The 20,285-nt window shown below is 45.1% G+C and overlaps 1 protein-coding gene across 2 annotated transcripts in view; it reads left to right on the top strand.

Moving 5' to 3' along the window:
* The window catches only part of UTP20 (UTP20 small subunit processome component), a 145,753-nt gene that overhangs the window by 55,872 nt on the left and 69,596 nt on the right, over nucleotides 1-20,285 (top strand). For both annotated transcript variants that reach the window (XM_056574591.1, XM_056574592.1), the window contains 4 exons: nucleotides 1,534-1,700; nucleotides 7,387-7,595; nucleotides 13,814-13,957; nucleotides 14,039-14,118. In XM_056574591.1, the coding sequence (XP_056430566.1) occupies nucleotides 1,534-1,700; nucleotides 7,387-7,595; nucleotides 13,814-13,957; nucleotides 14,039-14,118 (600 nt within the window). The remainder of the gene's footprint in view (nucleotides 1-1,533; nucleotides 1,701-7,386; nucleotides 7,596-13,813; nucleotides 13,958-14,038; nucleotides 14,119-20,285) is intronic.

Genomic DNA, 20,285 nt, shown 5'->3' with positions numbered 1-20,285 from the left:
AGTAAAAAACTTTTGAACCTTACAGCCTCTACTGGGTTCCCACTTTTATTGGAGGCTGTCGGGTACCATCGTTGTAAGAGGAATACAAAATACTGGACTAGATAGATCAGAATGGTAGCCTGTTTTGTTTGTTTGAATGCCAGAAATCCAGTGGAACTCATGGGGTCCCTCTTGTGCTGTTGGTATCTGTTGTGTGACACACTAACCGTTGTCTGCTTCAGTGACAGAACAGGGCAATTAAGAGAAAAGCACAGATGGGATCAGAGCCTTATTTATTTTATATATATATATATATATATATATATATATATATATATACTCCGCTTACCGTATATACTCCAGTATTAGCCGACCCGAATATAAACAGAGGCCTCTACTTTCACCCACAAAACCTGGGAAAACGTATTTACTCAAGTATAAGCCTAGGGGGGAAAATACATCATCCAGGCCCCCCCCCCCCCCCCCCCCCGTCATCATCACCCCCAGTCAAACCCCCTCTCATCATCACCCCCAGTCTATATCCCCCCTGCCATTATCCAGACCGACCGCCCCCTCCATCATCATATAGGCCCCCCTCGTTGTCTACTCACCTCCCCAGTTCTCTCGGTCCTGTTGCTTAGTAGCTTCAGGGACCGTCCGCATTCCGGTGGGGAGGGTGAGCCGGCCTGTCCATCTTCACCGGGAGGCCCCCTTCTCCGCTCCGGGCCGGCCCCCTTCTCCGCTCCGGGCCGGCCCCAGACTAGTGATGCTGCATTGCCGCCGCCACGCTGGGACGGCCGTGTGCAGGGACGCCCCTGATGTCACGGACGTCTGCTGCTCACGGATGTCCCTGTGCGGCGGCGTCAATGCAGCGTCACTAGTCGGATGGTCCCTGCAACAAAGATGGATGGCCCGGCCAACCCCCCCCCCCCCCAATGGTATTTTTTTTTTCCACTAGAGTATAAGCCGAGGGAGACCTTTACAGCACGAAAAATTGTAATGTCAAACTCTGCTTATACGGTAGGTTCTTTTGTGGAATTTTTGGGAAAAACTGCTACTACAGTTGAACCTGGCATTTTTTGGCAAAGCCAGAAGCAGGAAGAAGTATAAGTCCTTCCTTTTAGATTTCCCATTCATTTTGAATACACTTCTGGCTTTGGCTCAAAAACAGTTTTCCGAAAAAAATGCCTGCGTGGAAACCTAGCCTTAAACTAACCAAAACCTGCTGGATTCAATAACTTAGTTTGTTGTAATTATCTATTTAAAAAATAGAATTTTAAAAATAAAAAATAAAAGTAAACTGCAGGGATATCATGTGTCCCTTGGCTGCCACATGTTGGTATGGTTTTTTTCATATGAGGCTGCCAGATAGTGTGGCTCTACCCCTACCATCTTTCTCTTAGGTGCTCTGGTGTTCTAATGTGCTAGATAACATGGGGTTAAAACCTTGCCTTTCCCAGCTTTAGAGAAATTGAATTGGAATATGATGTAGTGGTTTTTGTAGAGATTTGATACACAACCCTAGTGTACCTTTTTTTTCTCTCCTCTTTACAGAATATTATTTGGACGCATGAGAAGCAAAACAGGCAGCAAAACACAGGGGAAGTCATCTGCTGGCACGCGAATGTCAATTGTCCTCCGTTTCTTAGCTGGTTCTCAGTCTGAAGAGATGAAGATCTTCCTAGATCTTCTGTATGAGCCAGTGAGACATCTTAAGGATGGTATGATACTATTTACCACATGCAGATCTGTTGGCATATACCCATTTAGCAACTGAAGTCTATCTGTTATTGCAACAAGCTGAGGCCAGCCAGACATAGTATTGATGTAGTATTATTTTATAATCATCTGCAGCAGTGGTCTCCAAACCATGGAACTCCAGCTGTTACAAAACTACAACTCCTAGCAGTAGTAGTTTTGCAACAGCTGATGGTCCACAGTTTGGAGACCACAGATGAGGTTCTGGCACTCTACTCTGGCTTATAAAGGGGAGTCCTTATGGTTGGATCCCATTTCTTCCTTTATGATGTCCATATTCTTTAAAAGGGTATAGGACATTGTGTTTTAACCCCTTAAGGACACATGACGTTCTCATACGTCTCCATTTCCGAGTCCTTAAGGACACATGACGTATGAGAACGTCATGTGTTTTACCGGCCCCCCGCAACCATCTGGAGCGGAGCCGGTCCCCGATGCCTGCTGAAATCGTTCAGCAGGCATCGGGGCATATCGCCCAGGGGGGTCATTATGACCCCCCCATGTCGGCGATGGCCGCAGATCGCTGGACAATTCAGTCCAGCGATCTGTGGCGGATTCCGGGTCAATCGGGTCTCCAGTGACCCGGAATTACAGGCTGTTCGGGGCCGTCTCCGACGGCCCCGAACAGCCAGAGCCTGCAGGGGTGAGGTGGCACTGGTGCCACCTCACGATCGCCCTGATTCGTCGGCCGGATTACCGGCCGACCAATCAGGGCGCCTGCTGCGGGTGTCACTCCCGCAACCCGCTCCGCCCCTCTTCCGGAGGACGTGAGCGGGTGCGGGACGTGCACCCCGGGTGCTGGACGTGCACCCCGGGTGCTGGGGACCCCGATCCCCGGCGCCCCTGTTGGGATCGGGGCCCCAGGAGCAGCGGCGGAGACGACGAGGGACTGACCTGGTGCAGCGAGGATCGTTGGAGGTGAGTGACAGCCTCCTGCTGTTGCTTAGCAACAGCTCCCAGCATGCAAAAAGGGCATGCTGGGAGCTGTAGTTATGCAACAGCAGGAGGCAGACCACCACAACTCCCAGCATGCCCTTATGGGCATGCTGGGACTTGTAGTTTTGCAACAGCTGGAGGCACATTCTTTCTATGGAAAAGTGTACCTTCAGCTGTTGTGTAACTACAACTCCCAGCTTGCACAATCAGCTAAAGTGCATGCTGGGAGTTGTAGTGGTGCATCTGGTGGTTGCATAACTACAACTCCCAGCATGCCCGTTGGCTGTCGGTGACTGCTGAGAGTTGTAGTTTTGCAACAGCTGAAGGCACACTGAGTTAAGTAGCAAACCAGTGTGTCTCCAGCTGTTGCATAACTACAATCCCCAGCATCCCCAGCCAAAGTAGTATGCCTCCAGCTGTTGCATAACTACAACACCCAGCATGCCCTTCCGCTGTCCGTACATGCTGGGGGTTGTAGCTTTTGCAACAGCTGAAGGCACACTGGTTGCAAAACACTGAGTTTGTTACCAAACTCGGTGTTTCACAACCAGTGTGCCTCCAGCTGTTGCAAAACTACAACTCCCAGCATGCACTGATAGACCGTACATGCTGGGAGTTGTAGTTTTGCAACAGCTGGATGTCCCCCCCCCCCCCCCCAATGTGAACGTACAGGGTACACTCACATGGGCGGAGGATTACAGTAAGTATCCGGCTGCAAGTTTGAGGTGCGGCAAAATTTCTGCCGCAGCTCAAACTGCCAGCGAGAAACTACTGTGAACCCCCCGCCCGTGTGACTGTACCCTAAAAACACTACACTCACACAATAAAATAAAAAGTAAAAAACACTACATATACACATACCCCTACACAGCCCCCCTCCCCTCCCCAATAAAAATGAAAAACGTCTGGTACGCCACTGTTTCCAAAACGGAGCCTCCAGCGGTTGCAAAACTACAACTCCCAGCATGCACTGATAGACCGTACATGCTGGGAGTTGTAGTTTTGCACTGATTCCCCCCCCCCCAATGTGAACGTACAGGGTACACTCACATGGGCGGAGGATTACAGTAAGTATCCGGCTGCAAGTTTGAGCTGCGTCAAATTTTCTGCCGTAGCTCAAACTGCCAGCGAGAAACTACTGTGAACCCCCCGCCCGTGCGACTGTACCCTAAAAACACTACACTACACTAACACAAAATAAAATAAAAAGTAAAAAACACTACATATACACATACCCCTATACAACCCCCCTCCCCAATAAAAATGAAAAACGTCTGGTACGCCACTGTTTCCAAAACGGAGCCTCCAGCTGTTGCAAAACAACTACTCCCAGTATTGCCAGTTGCAAAACAACTACTCCCAGTATTGCCAGATAGCCGTTGACTGTCCAGGCATGCTGGAAGTTTTGCAACAGCTGGAGGCACCCTGTTTGGGAATCACTGGCGTAGAATACCCCTATGTCCACCCCTATGCAAGTCCCTAATTTAGGCCTCAAATGCGCATGGCGCTCTCACTTTGGAGCCCTGTCGTATTTCAAGGCAACAGTTTAGGGCCACATATGGGGTATCGCCGTACTCGGGAGAAATTGGGCTTAAAATTTTGGGGGGTATTTTCTGCTATTACCCTTTTAAAAAATGTAAAATTTTTGGGAAAACAAGCATTTTAGGTAAAAAAAATATATATTTTTTTACATATGCAAAAGTCGTGAAACACCTGTAGGGTATTAAGGTTCAAATTACCCCTTGTTACGTTCCCCGAGGGGTCTAGTTTCCAAAATGGTATGCCATGTGTTTTTTTTTTTGCTGTTCTGGCACCATAGGGGCTTCCTAAATGCGGCATGCCCCCAGAGCAAAATTCGCTTTCAAAAAGCCAAATGTGACTCCTTCTCTTCTGAGACCTGTAGTGCGCCAGCAGAGCACTTTTCACACCCATATGGGGTGTTTTCTGAATCGGGAGAAATTGGGCTTCAAATTTTGGGGGGTATTTTCTGCTATTACCCTTTTTAAAATTGTAAAAATTTTGGGAAACCAAGCATTTTAGGTAAAAAAAATATATATTTTTTTACATATGCAAAAGTCGTGAAACACCTGTAGGGTATTAAGGTTCACATTACCCCTTGTTACGTTCCCCGAGGGGTCTAGTTTCCAAAATGGTATGCCATGTGTTTTTTTTTTGCTGTTCTGGCACCATAGGGGCTTCCTAAATGCGGCATGCCCCCAGAGCAAAATTTGCTTTCAAAAAGCCAAATGTTACTCCTTCTCTTCTGAGACCTGTAGTGCGCCAGCAGAGCACTTTTCACCCCCATATGGGGTGTTTTCTGAATCGGGAGAAATTGGGCTTCAAATTTTGGGGGGTATTTTCCGCTATTACCCTTTTTAAAAATGTTAAATTTTTGGGAAACCAAGCATTTTAGGTAAAAAAAATATATATTTTTTTTACATATGCAAAAGTCGTGAATCACCTGTAGGGTATTAAGGTTCACTTTACCCCTTGTTACGTTCCCTGAGGGGTCTAGTTTCCAAAATGGTATGCCATGTGTTTTTTTTTTGCTGTCCTGGCACCATAGGGGCTTCCTAAATGCGGCATGCCCCCCAAAAACCATTTGTCGCTCCTTCCCTTCTGAGCCCTCTACTGCGCCCGCCGAACAATTAACATAGACATATGAGGTATGTGCTTACTCGAGAAAAATTGGGTTTCAAATACAAGTAAAAATTTTCTCCTTTTTATCCCTTACAAAAATTCAAAAATTGGGTCTACAAGAACATGCGAGTGTAAAAAATGAAGATTTTGAATTTTCTCCTTCACTTTGCTGCTATTCCTGTGAAACACCTAAAGGGTTAATACACTTACTGAATGTTTTTTTGAATACTTTAGGGGGTGTAGGTTTTATAATGGGGTCTTTTATGGGGTATTTCTAATATGAAGACCCTTCAAATTCTCTTCAAAACTGAACTGGTCCCTGAAAAATAGTGAGTTTGAAAATTTTGTGAAAAATTTCAAAATTGCTACTGAACTTTGAAGCCCTCTGGTGTCTTCCAAAAGTAAAAACTCATAAATTTTATGATGCAACCATAAAGTAGACATATTGTATATGTGAACCCAAAAAAAATATATTTTGAATATCCATTTTCCTTACAAGCAGAGAGCTTCAAAGTTAGAAAAATGCAACATTTTCATTTTTTTCATCAAATTTTGGGATTTTTCACCAAGAAAGGATGCAAGTTACCATAAAATTTTACCACTAAGTTCAAGTAGAATATGTCACGAAAAAACAATCTCGGAATCAGAATGATAACTAAAAGCATTCCAGAGTTATTAATGTTTAAAGTGACAGTGGTCAGAATTGCAAAAAACGCTCCGGTCCTTAAGGGGTTAAGACACCAACACACACCAGTTTTTTATAGAGTATATTTTATTAATTCCCTGTTTATGATAGCTTTTCTATGTTTCTATTTATATATTAAAATGGGGTATGCTAATAACGTACTTCTAGGGTATTTCTGTACTAGGATGTGACAGAAAAGGTTAGCAGAAAAAGCATGCCACAGACAGATACAGTGGGGAAAAAAGTATTTAGGCAGCCTACAATTGTGCAAGTTCTCCCACTTAAAAAGATGAGAGGCCTGTAATTTTCATCATAGGTATACTTCAACTATTACAGACATAATGAGAGGAAAAAATCCATAAAATCACATTGTCTGATTTTTAAAGAATTTATTTGCAATTTATGGTGGAAAATAAGTAAGATTTTTGGCTCTCACAGACCTGTAACTTCTTCAAGAGTCTCCTCTGTTCTCCACTCATTACCTGTATTAATGGCACCTGTTTGAACTTATCTGTATAAAGAGACACATGTCCACAACCTCAAACAGTCACACTCCAAACTTCACTATGGCCAAGACCAAAAGAGCTGTCGAAGGACACCAGAAACAAAATTGTAGACCTACAACAGGCTGAAAAGACTGAATCTGCAATAAGCAAGCAGCTTGGGGTGAAGAAATAAACTGTGGGAGCAATTATAAAATGGAAGACATACAAGACCACTGATAATCTCCCTCAATCTGTGGCTCCACGTAAGATCTATCCTTGTGGTGTCAAAATGATCACAAGAACGGTGAGCAAAAATTCCAGAACCATACGGGGGACCTAGTGAATGACCTGCTTGGACCAAAAAAAGGCTACTATCAGTAACACACTGCTCCACCAGGGACTCAAATCATGCAGTGCCAGACGTGTCCCCCTACTTAAGCCAGTACATGTCCGGACCCGTCTGAAGTTTGCTAGAAATCATTTGGGTGATCCAGAAGAGAATTGGGAGAATGTCATATGGTCAGATGAAACCAAAGTAGAACTTTCGTTGTGTGTGGATGTGAAAGAATGCTGAATTGCATCTACAGAACACCATACCTACTGTGAAACATGGGGAGTGGAAACATTGTGCTTTGGAGCTGTTTTTCAGCAAAGGGACCAGGACGACTGATCTGTGTAACAGGCCTCTCTCGTCTTTTTAAGTGGGAGAACTTGCACAATTGGTGGCTGACTAAATACTTTTTTGTCCCACTGTAACTGAGAGGACCCCTGATTCTATCTTATAGTTGTTACATTTATACACGTTGTCTTAAAATTAAAGTGGTTTTTTACCAAGCTAGTGTATAACAATCTCCTATCAGTTTGCTTTTCCTTGCTTATGCTGAATTTATTTTTACTTTACAGGTAATTGTCTAGCTCTGGTGCAGCAATCTGTAGAACAGATAGATCTCGCTAAGGTTATACCTCTTGGACGACAACACAGCTTATTCAATAGTTTGGAATCAGTTCTAAAAAATTTAGGGCACCTGATCAGCCCATACTTACCTGGGATGCTTCAGATTTTACTTTGCATGACAGCCACTGTGTCTCACATTCTTGAACAGAAGGATAAGGTAAGTTTTCTAAAATGTATTGCCTTTATAATTTGGGTCCTGAACTCTGGGTGCTATAACCTGCACACAGTCTTTGTACTGTGTGCAGATGGTGTGTACAGTGTTGTTTTTACCTTATTTTTGCGGGCTTTCATCACCCCAAAAAAATGCTTTTGATCACAGCCACACAGTCGGATAGGCGTGGCACGAGGTACGCGATGACCCACCACCACGCCCACCCCTGTACATCAGCGCTGGAACCGCTGTGTGATTGACCCACAGGTCCCAGCGCATGCGCCCTTCAGCTCATCTAACATGTGCGCCGCCACGTGTTATTCAGAGAGTGCTCGCTCCCGCTGCCGTCTGCCTCCTCAGTGCGCCTGCGCAGTTGTAGAGGGAGAGAGCGCGCTTCCTCTATGCCTCTAGTATCGGGAACTTTCCTGTCAATCACACAGCAGTCCCAGCGCTGATGTACAGGGGGTGGGTGTGGTGGTGGCGGGCATATAGTGTACCTCGCGCCACGCCTATCAGACTGTGTGTGGCTGTGATCAAAAGCATTTTTTTGGGTGATGGAAGCCTGCAAATATTAGGTAAAAACAATGCTGTACACACCATCTGCTAACAGTACAAAGGCTGTGTGCAGGTTATAGCACCCATAGTTCATGACAATTTCACTTTAAATTAGTCATGCATAGGAGTATTCAAAATTAGGAATGCAAGATTGCTAAATAAATCAGTCTTACCTTCTATAATGTAAAGAGAAGTCTTCAGATTGAGTAATCACTGGGATGTGTAATGTTATAGAGCAGGAGGAACACATACAGTTAGGGCTGTAAATGTTGGCACCCCTGAAATTTTTCTAGAAAATGAAGTATTTATCACAGAAAAGGATTGCAGTAACACATGTTTTGCAATACACATGTTTATTCCCTTTGTGTATATTGGAACTAAACAAAAAAGGGAAGAAAAAAAGCTAATTGGACATAATGTCACACCAAACTCCAAAAATGGTCTGGATAAAATTAGATGTCAGGGCAAGCTGGGAGTTGTAGTGGTGAAACAGCTGGAGGCACCCTGTGTACATGAACTAAGGGCGGAAGTCGGCCCCAGCAGGCATCAGTGACGTGGTGCCTGCTGAGGAAGTCTGCCTGGTAGTGAGCACACTACCAGGCAGACAAAAAGTTATTTTTAATATAGTAAATAAAAAAATTAAAAGCAGGGAGGGGGTTAGGGATAGATGTTCAATATGCCGGGACAGAAAAAAAAAATATAGGATGGTGGGAGCTACCCTTTAACTTAATGTTTTGTTGCACACCCTTTGGAAAAAATAACTGAAATCAGTTGCTTCCTATAACCATCAATAAGCTTCTTACACCTCTCCAGAATGTTGGAACACTCTTCCTTTGCAAACTGCTCCAGGTCTCTTATTGGAAGGGCAGCCTTTTCCCAACAGCAATTTTAAGATCTCTCCACAGGTGTTCAATCGGATTTAGATCTGGACTCATTGCTGGCCACTTCAGAACTCTCCAGCACTTTGTTGCCATCCATTTCTGGGTGCTTTTTTATGTATGTTTGGGGTCATTGTCCTGCTGGAAGACCCAAGATCTCGGACGCAAACCCAGCTTTCAGACACTGGGCTGTACAGTGCGACCCAAAATCCATTGGTAATCCTCAGATTTCATGATGCCTTGCACACATTCAAGGCACCCAGTGGCAGAGGCAGCAGAGCAACCCCAAAACACCATTGAACCTCCCCATATTTCACTGTAGGTACTGTGTTCTTTTCTTTGTAGGCCTCATTCTGTTTTAGGTAAACAGTAGAATGATGTGCTTTAACAAAAAGCTCTATCTTGGTCTCATCTGTCCACAAGACGTTTACCCAGAAGGATTTCGGCTTACTAAAGTTCGTTATGGCAAAATGTAGTCTTGCTTTTTTATGTCTGTGTTAGCAGTGGGGTCCTCCGGGTCTCCTGCCATAGCGTTTAATTTCATTTAAATGTCAACCGATAGTTTGCGCTGACACTGATGCTTCCTGAGCCTGCAGAACAGTTTGAATATCTTTTTGGAATTTGTTTGGGGCTGCTTATCCACCATCCGGACTATCTTGCGGCGTTGACACCTTTCATCAATTTTCCTCTTCCATCCACGCCCAGGGAGATTATCTACCATGGGTTGCAAACTTCTTGTTAATGTTGTGCACTGTGGACAAAGGCAAATCTAGATCTCTGGAGATGGACTTGTAACCTTGAGATTGTTGATATTTTTCTACAATTTTGGTTCTCAAGTCCTCAGACAGTTCTCTTCTCCTCTTTCTGTTGCCCATGCTTAGTGTGGCACACACAATGCATGCAAAGACTAAGTGAACTTCTCTCCCTTTTCTCTGCTTTCAGGTGTGATTTTTTATATTGCCCACACCTGTTACTTGCCCCAGGTGAGTTTAAAGGAGCATCACATGCTTGAAACAATCTTATGTGTCTACAATTTTGAAAGGGTGCCAATAATTTTGTCCAGCCCATTTTTGGAGTTTGGTGTGACATTATGTCCAATTAGCTTTTTTTCCCTCCGTTCTTTGGTTTAGTTCCAATACACACAAAGGGAATAAACATGTGTATAGCAAAACATACTGCAATCCTTTTCTGTGAGAAATACTTCATTTTCTAGAAAAAGGTCATGGGTGCCAACATTTACGGCCATGACTGTATGTATGAGGAACATATATGTATGTATAAATCCATGTGTGAAGGAAGTCAGCATCTGACTCTTTCTGAATATGCCATAGCTGGAGCAACAATCCCAAGAAGCGAATGGTCACAGCAAAATAAACGCCATAAACGAGATCTGGAAGTTGAAAGAAGGCTTGAAGTTTATTTCACACCAAAGTGTATATGTGCAGCGTTTCGGCCAAATGCCTTTGTCATGCATAACAAGTAATACAATAGAGCTTACTTAAATACACCAAGGTGCATCACCATTGGTCAAAAGACATGTGCATTACATTCACAGGAATTAGGTAAACCAACCTCCAATTTCTGATGTTATGTATGTAAACATCATGTGATCATTATGTCAAACATGCTAAAGTGCATAAAAAACATATACCAGACAAATATAATACATAGAGGGTAAAGAGGGACCTCCGTTTAGCATCATCATAGTACATACATCATCCGATCTTGTATTGGCATGATATAGCGCTACATATACTCTCAAGTCCGTCCGTTTGCAAACAAACCTAGTGCGGCTGCGTCCTGCAGCGTCACACACCTATTTACTGTCTTGCCTCCACTTCCGCCCACGCTGGTTGCGTACTCCAGTTCCGTGCTGCGCATGCATCAGAAGGCGGCGCTTGCATCTCATGGTCACAGTGTACTCCCATCCTCTGCCTCTGCGTCGATCCAACGGTGCATCATAGAGAATAATAGGCTGTATAACTGTATCAAGACCCTAAATTACATTTATATGGCAATACTGGAGGTGGAGTGGTTATAATAAACGGACACAACATTCTATATATAATTATTATTTTTCTCTTCATAACTATGGATGCTAATGTGAGTTTATAGCCAGCGGAAGCATGCAATAGCATCACTCCCCAGCCAGCTTGTCCGAACGGACTCATGAGCTCCATAATAATCTATTAGGTCGGGGGCCAACCAGAAGCATGCTTCAGCAGGTTTTAACAGATAAATCACAGTGATCGTGTGATCTAAACATTTGACAGAATTTTTCTTACAAAACCTTCAGCTCTCCGCCTCCTGCTCTATAAAATAATAGCAGACCGAATGTTCAACGTAACAGTTTTCATTTAAGCAAATTTGGCATTTGTTTTAAAAAAACTAAAAAAAAATTGGGTTGCAGTATCCCCTGTGACATCTTTTAAGGGATCGCAGCACAAGAAATGTTGTCATTTAGATCGAGTAGAAATGTGCTTCTCCTCTGTAACTTCGTGTAAACGAAAAAAAAAAAGTGATTTATTTAATAGATGCCACTTTGTCAGTCTTCATTTTTCCTTAAAGTGGCAATTATCCATCTTGAGTGGGCCCTATATGTGAGCAAGTTAGTTCTGACCTGCATTCATAAGTGTTAGAGTATGTTTACATGGCGGAATTTTTGTGTGTAATTCCACAAAGACATTCTGCTGCAGCAGAGTCCCTTTGATTTCAATGGGATTCTGCTGAACTGTGCACACAAGGAATTTCCACGGCATATGTTTCTGCCATGGAAATCCAGATTCTGATGTTTGCAAAGTCTATTCTCAATGCAAGTCTATAGGAGGGGCGTGACAGCTGTCACACACCCTCCCATAGACTTGCATTGGAGGGGCGGGGCGTGACGCCATGAGGGGGTGGGGCTATGACGTCATGTGCTGCTGGCTCCAGCATCCAGAACACTTAGTTACAAACGCTGAGCAGCGGAGTACCCCTTTAATGCTTTTTGTGCAGTTTTTATAGTACTTTTTCTAAAATGGTGTATTTGAAAACATGCAATTTCATGTACTTCCAGACTTGACCTGCCCCACACCCCCACCCTGACCAGGGATGTTATGCCCTAGTATACATGCCCTAAATTGTATTTCTCTATGGTATCCATCTTCAGTTACTTGATAAGACAAGAAGACATATACTTTGAAATAGTGTTAAAGGTTTTCTTTCCATGTAATCCCTTCACATAAAACTACATGTTACTTGTTCACAGAACTTTTACAACAATGTTATAAACATTACATTACATTGAACAGCATGTAATGTCCATCCTCAGACTTTTATAACTTTGTTCTTACAACAGGTTTTCAGATTCACTAACTTGCAGATATGTGCCTGGTATGCCAGGCACAGGCAGTCATTTGCGGAGTTCATTTATCGCTTCATTAGACTCCAAGGTGTTAAAAGTTCAATAAGTTAAATACCACAGGCTTCAATCTAGGTAATGATTATGGTACTTTCTATAGCTAGATCAGGAAAAATATTTGGTTAAATTTCTACTTGTTTTAGGGCAGGTTTTTGACTGACCCCAAGAGTCCAGATGCTGGATTTTTTTTTGTCATTTGTGTTTGTGACCTCTAAAAATAACTAATTTACAGAGGTACAGCAGAGCCATTATATCTCCATTATAGTTTAGCTACTCAGGCTCCCTATATTGAAGTCCAAACATATCAGTCATATAATCTACCTCAAGGCTGATTTTGATGGGAATCAAAGTATCTACTTATTAGAGCTAGATACTGATATGTTGTTTGTTTGTAATCTATTTTCTGACCTATTTTCTGACAGTAACTCTCTTTTTTATTGTTTACACATTATTATAGGGGTAGCCATAGTGTGTGAGCTTTAGTCTTAACTGTTTTACAGAAGCCCCATAAACGTAAAAAACAGTAGTCAGAAGCCAATCCATTGACTCGGCAGAAGCTATTGTGCAGGGAGAGACTATGGTCATCTATTGTGAATGGCATGATCCAGATTTATCTGCCCTCTTTTACAAAAAATATGCACCCAGATAGAAACATTGGATTGCTGCGAAACTCTGCATACAGTTATGTATCAGATATGTAAACATTTACATGTGTGGTCTAATTACAGTGTTTTTTTTTTTTTTGCCACAAGAGGGCATAAAAGTGCTTCCCCCACTGCCATGTAAGAGCAAGATCTCAGAGGCTACTGTTTGGTAGTTTTCCTTTTGGGAGATACCGTTTACTGCTAGACATGCCTCTACAATGCACTCAAAACATTTTGCCCTGTTGATAGACTTTCAGATGCCGTCCATCGTTGTATTGATAGAGGAAGGATGATCTTATTAACAAATTGCCTGCATCTATGCCATTTTGACCAAGCTGTTAGATGTCTGGAGCAGTGGTTACGTTATGGCAAGCAACAGAGGGCAGAGGCTCTGGACATCCCAAACAGACCAGCTGTAGAGAGGATCATTTTATCTGCCGACAAGCACGAGCACCTACCATAGTTTTTGTCCGCCATGAAGGCTTTGTTTGTCTGCCTCACCAGGTTTCCTCACCAGGTAGACTGGGGAACCCCAGTTCCGGATAAAGGTGCTGGTCCCAGATGTGGGGCCCGCGTCTGTCAGACATTTATGATATATCCTGTAAATATGCTGGAAATGTCTAAGAGGGCAGTAACCCTTTAATCAATAATTAGACTTTAAGCTAAAACTAGAGAGGTTTTTTTTTTATAAGTGCAATTGAATCGTAAGCAAAATGTGTTGTGATATCTGATTTATTTCTCTTTTAGATACAACTTAGGTTTATTAATATACTTAAAAATCTGAGGCGCCTGGGAATGAAACGCATAGTAGAATTCTTCACAGATTTTGACACTTACCCCTACTCTGCTGAGGAGACTGATGCTGTATTTTTTGCTGTGATTTGGCCTCAGGTAAGTATTACTTTATTATAATTGTATTTTTACATGTTATCTTTTCAGGTCCGCAGTAACTTCTTTTATTCTGTTTTACAGATTCGCAGGCTTGCATTGGAAAGTCAGCATTATCCTTCTTTTGCTCTAAGGCTGATTCACATTTGGAGCCAGTCTTCCAGGTATTACAGTTGCACCTAGAAATGGCTTTAAGTCCTGGGGAAAAAAGTGTTTGAACTTACCCAAGATTCACCCACTTAAAGGGGTACTAGACATCTTATACACTATCCAAAGGATAGGGGATAAGATGTCTGATCCTGGGCGTCCCGCCGCTGGGGACCCCCACATTCTCCCAGCGGCTCCTGGCGTTCGTTTAGATCGTTACGTGCAGCGCTGGAGGCTCATGATGGCACGGTCACAGCCCCTCAATGCAAGTCTATGGGAGGGGCGTGACGGCTCTCACGCCCCCTCCCATAGACTTGCATTGAGGGGACATTACTGTAAAGTCACGAGCCTCTGCCCTGTATCACCAGTCATCCGGCACGGAGCGAAGTTCTCTCTGTGCACCGGATGTCTGGCTTGCCGCAGCCTAGATCACGGGGGGTCCCCAGCAGCGGGACCCCCGTGATCAGACATCTTATGCTTTATCCTTTGGATAGGGGATAAGATGTCTAGGGGCAAAGTACCCCTTTTACCTCTTATGGACGCAGGGTGTACCTGTACGCCCTGCGCCCGGTCCCGGTAAATAACGCGGGGTCACGCCGTGACCCTGCATCATACCGGGTCAGTCCCTGAGGCTAATGATAGCCAGGACCATGCGCTAATAGCATGCGGCACTGATGGTTGTGCCGCGCACTATTAACCCTTTAGACGCAGCAATCAAAGTTGATCGCCGTGTCTAAAATGAAACTGAAAGCTTCCCGGCAGCTCAGTCGGGCCGATCGGGACCATCGCGATAAAATCGCGATGTCCCGATCAGCTAGCACATGAGCGGAGGTCCCCTCACCTGTCTCCGTTGCGTCCTACCGGCGATTGATTGCTCCAAGCCTGAGATACAGGCTTTAGCAATCGACCACCTATAGCACTGATCAATGCAAAGCTATGGCTTTGCAGGGATCAGTGTAAAAGATCAGTGTGTGCAATGTTATAGCCCCCTATGGGAGCTATAACACTGCAAAAAAAAAAAGTTAAAAAGGTCATTTAACCCCCTTCCCTTTAATAAAAGTCGCCCCCCTTTCCCATAAAAAAATGTAAATAAATATAAACATATGTGGTATTGCCACATGCGGAAATGTCCGAATTATAAAAAAAAATAGATCGTTATTTAAACCGCACGGTCAATGGCGTACGTGCAAAAAAATTCCAAAGTCCAAAATAACGTATTTTTGGTCACTTTTTATATCAGGAAAAAATGAATAAAAATCGATCAAAAAGTCTGATCAATGCTAAAAACTTCAGATCACGGCGCAAAAAATGATCTCTCATTCCGGCCTGTACACAGAAAAATAAAAAAAGTTATAGGGGTCAGAAGATAAGAATTTTTAACATATAAATTTTCCTGCATGTACTTTTTCAGAAGTATGACAAAATCAGACCTATATGAGTAGGGTATCCTTTAAACCGTATGGACCTACAGAATAAAGATGTACTGTGTAGAAACAGAAGCCCCCAAAAGTTACAAAATGGCATAATATTCTTCAATTTTGTCGCACAATGAATTTTTTTCCGTTTCGCCGTGGATTTTTTGGTAAAATGACTCACTGCAAAGTATAATTGGTGGCGCAAAAAATAAGCCATCATATGGAATTTTATGTGCAAAATTATGATTTTTAGAAGGTGAAAAAATGAAAATGCAAAAACAGAAAAACTCTGCGTCCTTTAAAGGTGTTAAGGGCTGGTTCTGCAGGACTCCTGCTAATGGGAACTGCGTTCCTGCTGTGGTAAAAGTGCAGGAACTCCGTTCCCATGAGTTCCTACAGAACTTGAGCCCTGGGTGTAATACTATGTGTTGTTGGAGAACAGATAGCATCTTATCAGTGTGTGGCCATGTTCACACGGCTGAAAATGTGTGGAATGTCTGGCAAGAAAACACGGACAGGCATTCCGCACATTTGAATGTTTTTAATTGATGAATATTCTTTCTGCAGATTCCGGAATTGGGAATTCCACAGCAGAAACTCTACCATGTCCACAATGCAGCAGCATCCCATTGAAATCAATGGAACTTTGCTGCAGTTGAATTTCCGAGCAAAATATTCCTGCGCAATTCCGCTCAGAAGCTCCACCATATGAACATAGCCTGTGGGACCGATCTGCTAGATGAGATCATATCCAAAGCTACTGGAGTTAAAAGCTCTCTGCTGCAGCAGAACAAACCCTGCCATTCCCACTCCTGTCAGAAGACTGCTTCCTTTCGGCCCTTTGCATCGGGTCGTCCTCCAAAGCAGGCACCCTCCCAAGCACGCAAAGCCCCTTCCTTCAAAGCACATCCTTCCTGGAAGCAAGACAATCGTGCTGGCTGTTTCTCAGCCAAGTCCGGTAACCGTAAGCCTTCCTCTTCCTGAAGGGATGCCCCCATCCGTATCCTCTTCTTTGGTGGGATGACGCCTGTCTCTTTTCTGGAGCATTTGGCTAGCGCAGGTTCAGGACTCCTGGGATTGGGACGTCATATCCGATGGTTACCGGATAGAGTTTGCTTCTTTTCCCCGGGACCGGTTCTTCTGATCCCATTCCCTCATTCCCCTTCTTTGGCGGCTGCCTTTCAGGTCACTTTGCATACCTTCCTTGCTCAGGGGGTGATTGCTCCAGTTCCTCCAGGGGAGCGTTTTTTGGGGTTCTACTCAAATCTGTTTGCAGTCCCCAAGAAAGGGGGCTCTGCTCGCCCCATTCTGGACCTCAAGTTGCTCAACCACCACTTCCAGCTACGCCACTTTTGCATGGAGTCCCTCAGCTCGGTGGTCGCGTCCATGGATCAAGGGGAGTTTCTTTCCTCAGTAGATATCCCGGACGCCTATCTGCACATTAATATTTTTCCCGCCCATCAGCGATTCCTCCGCTTTGCTGTTCCGGTGGGTCACTTCCAGTTCGTGGCTCTTCTCTTTAGCCTGGCCACGGCTCCCAGGGTTTTCATCAAAGTCATATTGGCAGTGATTGCCATTCTTGGGGCTCTGGGGATCTCGATCCTCCCTTACCTGGATGATCTTTTGATCAAAGCTCCGTCCCAGTACCAAAACATTCATTTCACTGTGCAGACTATGTCCGCCTTCGATTGGGTGATCAACCGGGAAAAGTCACACCTTTCTTCCACTCAGTCCCTTGTCTTTCTGGGTCTCTTTTTCGACACAGCGGCTACCTGTGTTCATCTTCCGCAGGACAAGCGGTGCTCCCTGTCGGAGGGTGTCAGTCAACTATGGTGCCCCTCTCCTGTTCCGATTCGCTTCTGCATGGTTCTGCTGGACCGGATGGTGGCGGCCATTGAGGCAGTTCCTTTCACCCAGTTCCGCTGTTGCCCTCTCCAGCTAGTCATCATGGCCCGGTGGGACAAGTTGCCATCCACTCTGGATCGCCAGATTCTTTGCCCCCCTCCGTTCGGCAGTCTCTTCTGTGGTGGCTCCACTCTCCCCTCCTGCTCCAGGGGCGGTCGTTTCTTCCCCTCCACTGGCAGGTCGTCATGACCGATGCAAGTCTCCTGGGTTTGGGAGGTGTGTTTTGGGACCTGACTGTCCAGGGTCGCTGGTCCTTTACAGAGTCTTTCCTCCCCATAAATCTTCTGGAGATCCGTGTAATTTATCTTTGCCTCCTCCATTGAGAGATCCTCCTACAGGGTCGTCCCGTTCAAGTCCAATCGGACAACTTCACTGCGGTGGCTTACATCAATCGCCAGGGTGGCACGCGCAGCCGCTCAGCGATGGAGTAGGTCTCCAAGATTCTGCTCTGAGCCGAGACTAGAGTGCCTGCTCTTGCCGCAATACGCATCCTGGGCATGGAGAATTGGGAAGCGGACTTTCTCAGCTGTTCCTCCACGGTTCCGGGGGAGTGATTTCTCCATCCGGAGGCGTTTGCGCAGATCTGCACTCTTTGGGGCACCCGGGACATGGATCTCTTCGCGTCTCACCACAACAGACAGCTTCCCTGCTTTGTAGCAAAGTTGTGTGACCCTCTGGCAGTGGACGCGCCTCTTTCCCCCCTCTGCCTCTCCTGTCCATGGTTCTGAGGAAACTCAAGGCGGAGGGTGTTCCCGCCATTCTGGTGGCCCCAGACTGGGCCAGATGCGCGTGGTGCACCAACGTAATCGGCTGGTCGGGGATGTACCTCTGCGTCTTCCGGTTCGCCCTGATCTGCTCTCCCAGGGTCCTCTCTGCCACCCCAATTTACTGTTGTGGCATTTGACGGCGTGGCGGTTGAAACTGCGGTTCTGAGGGCACGGGGGTTTTCTTCCGTGGTGAATCACACCATGCTGCGGGCTCGTAAGCCTTCCTCAGCTAGGATTTACCACCGCCCTTGGCGAGCAATGGTATTGGGAGACTCAGTCCTTCTCTCCGGTTATCTTTTCTTTTCCACGCCTCCTTGCAATCTGGCCTGGATCAGTGTTTAGCGCTTAGCTCCCTTATAGGTGACGTTTTGGCTATTTCTATTCTCTTTTAATGGCCGTTGGCTTCCAACCCTCTCGTCCACACCTTCCTGCAGGGAGGGGCCCATGCGGCTCCGCCGTACTTGTCTCCCACCCCTCCTTGGGATCTCAACCTGGTGCTCGGTACTCTGAGGGAAGCTCCATTTGAACCTCTTTGGGACACTTCCCTTCGTATTCTTTCCTGGAAGGTCACCTTCCTCATCGCCATTACCTCCATTAGGAGAGTCTCTGAGCTGGCGGGTCCCTACTTATTCCTTCTCTAGGACAAGGTTGTTTTTCATCCGCCTCCCTCTTTCTTCACCAAGGTGGTCTCTTTTCACGTGAATGAGGAAATCTTTATTCCTTCCTTCTGTCCCGCTCCATCCAACTCCAAGGAGCGTTCTCTCCATTGTCTGGATGTGGTTCACGCTGTCCGGTTTTATCTTTCAGTCACCTCCTCTTTCCGTCAGGGTGACTTTCTTTGTGAATCCGGAGGGTCGTCGCAGGGTCTTCCCGCTTCCAAGGCGACCATTTTGCGGTGGATCCATTCCGCCTTCTCCGAATCATATAGTCTTAAATGGAAGGTCCCACCCTTTCGGGTGACTGCGTATTCTATGCGTTCTGTTGGGGCTTCTTGGGCGCTACGCAATAGGGCTTCGGCCTTGCAAGTGTGCAAGGCAACCACTAGATTCAAGATTCTACCAGGAGCACACTTTTGCGTCTGCTGACGCCGGTTTGGGTCACGAGGTGTTGTAGGCGTTAGTGGCTCAGTCCTCTGCCTGATTCTGTTTTGGGTACTTTTCCTACCCCAGGGACTGCTCTGGTACGTCCCATGCTCTGTGTCCCCCCAATGGAGCCAACCGAGAAAAGAAGATTTTTTTTTTATTACCGTAAAATCTTTCTCGGAGGAACCATTGGGGGACACAGTACCCACCCCTTTGTTTTGGTTACTATGGTTCAGTTTTTCTGTCCGAGGGGTTGTGTTCGGTCAGTCAGTGGGCTTGGTATATCCTGCCAGGAGGGGGCCGACTTCTTTTTATATGGCTAGTGTCAGCAAGATATACCCACAGTCTCTGTGTCCCCCAATGGATCCTCTGAGAAAGAGATTTTACGGTAAGCATAAAAAAATCAACTTTTTCCCTTTATAGTGATTAAGTTGTCTCTTTTATGTATGCTGTATTTGTCTATGTTATTAGTTTTATACTTTATTATATAGTTATCACTATTCTATTAGGAAGAATATTTTACCAGCAAAAGGAAAACTGTGATTTGTTATGTGCGAAACCAGACCGTTTTGGTTTCCTGTGAATAAAGAAAAAAGAGAGAGGGCCCAGGAAGGCGCCTAGTGCATTACCCTAGGTGGCAAGTAGCACCCCACAGAAAGTGGGGACAGGTCAGGGGTCTAATGGATGGCCGCTCACCTGGAGCGTATATTAAATACGCATGTAGCCTCAATTGAGGTAGTGATGTAGGAGTCCGTGCAGGCCCTCTGGTCACAGGATAGGTCCAAAGGAAATCCTGAAATGGAACTGGTACAGCAGGAAAAATATGACCTTTAGCCAGGTGCTCGGGGGTCCGAAGGATGTCACAACCAAATCATGGGAGTGAATAAAGGTTCAAACTTTACTGGTAGATAACAACAACGCGTTTAGGGGTTAGCATACCCCTTCTTCAGATTGACAGATTAGTGCAGTACAGTAACACAGAGAGCTTTTTATACACATGGCAATTGAAAACAAA

Source organism: Hyla sarda, chromosome 4, assembly GCF_029499605.1.
Source record: "Hyla sarda isolate aHylSar1 chromosome 4, aHylSar1.hap1, whole genome shotgun sequence".
Classification (NCBI taxonomy): domain Eukaryota; kingdom Metazoa; phylum Chordata; class Amphibia; order Anura; family Hylidae; genus Hyla; species Hyla sarda.
The sequence above is the reverse complement of the archived record's forward strand: the minus strand, read 5'-3'. Positions and strand labels throughout refer to the sequence as shown.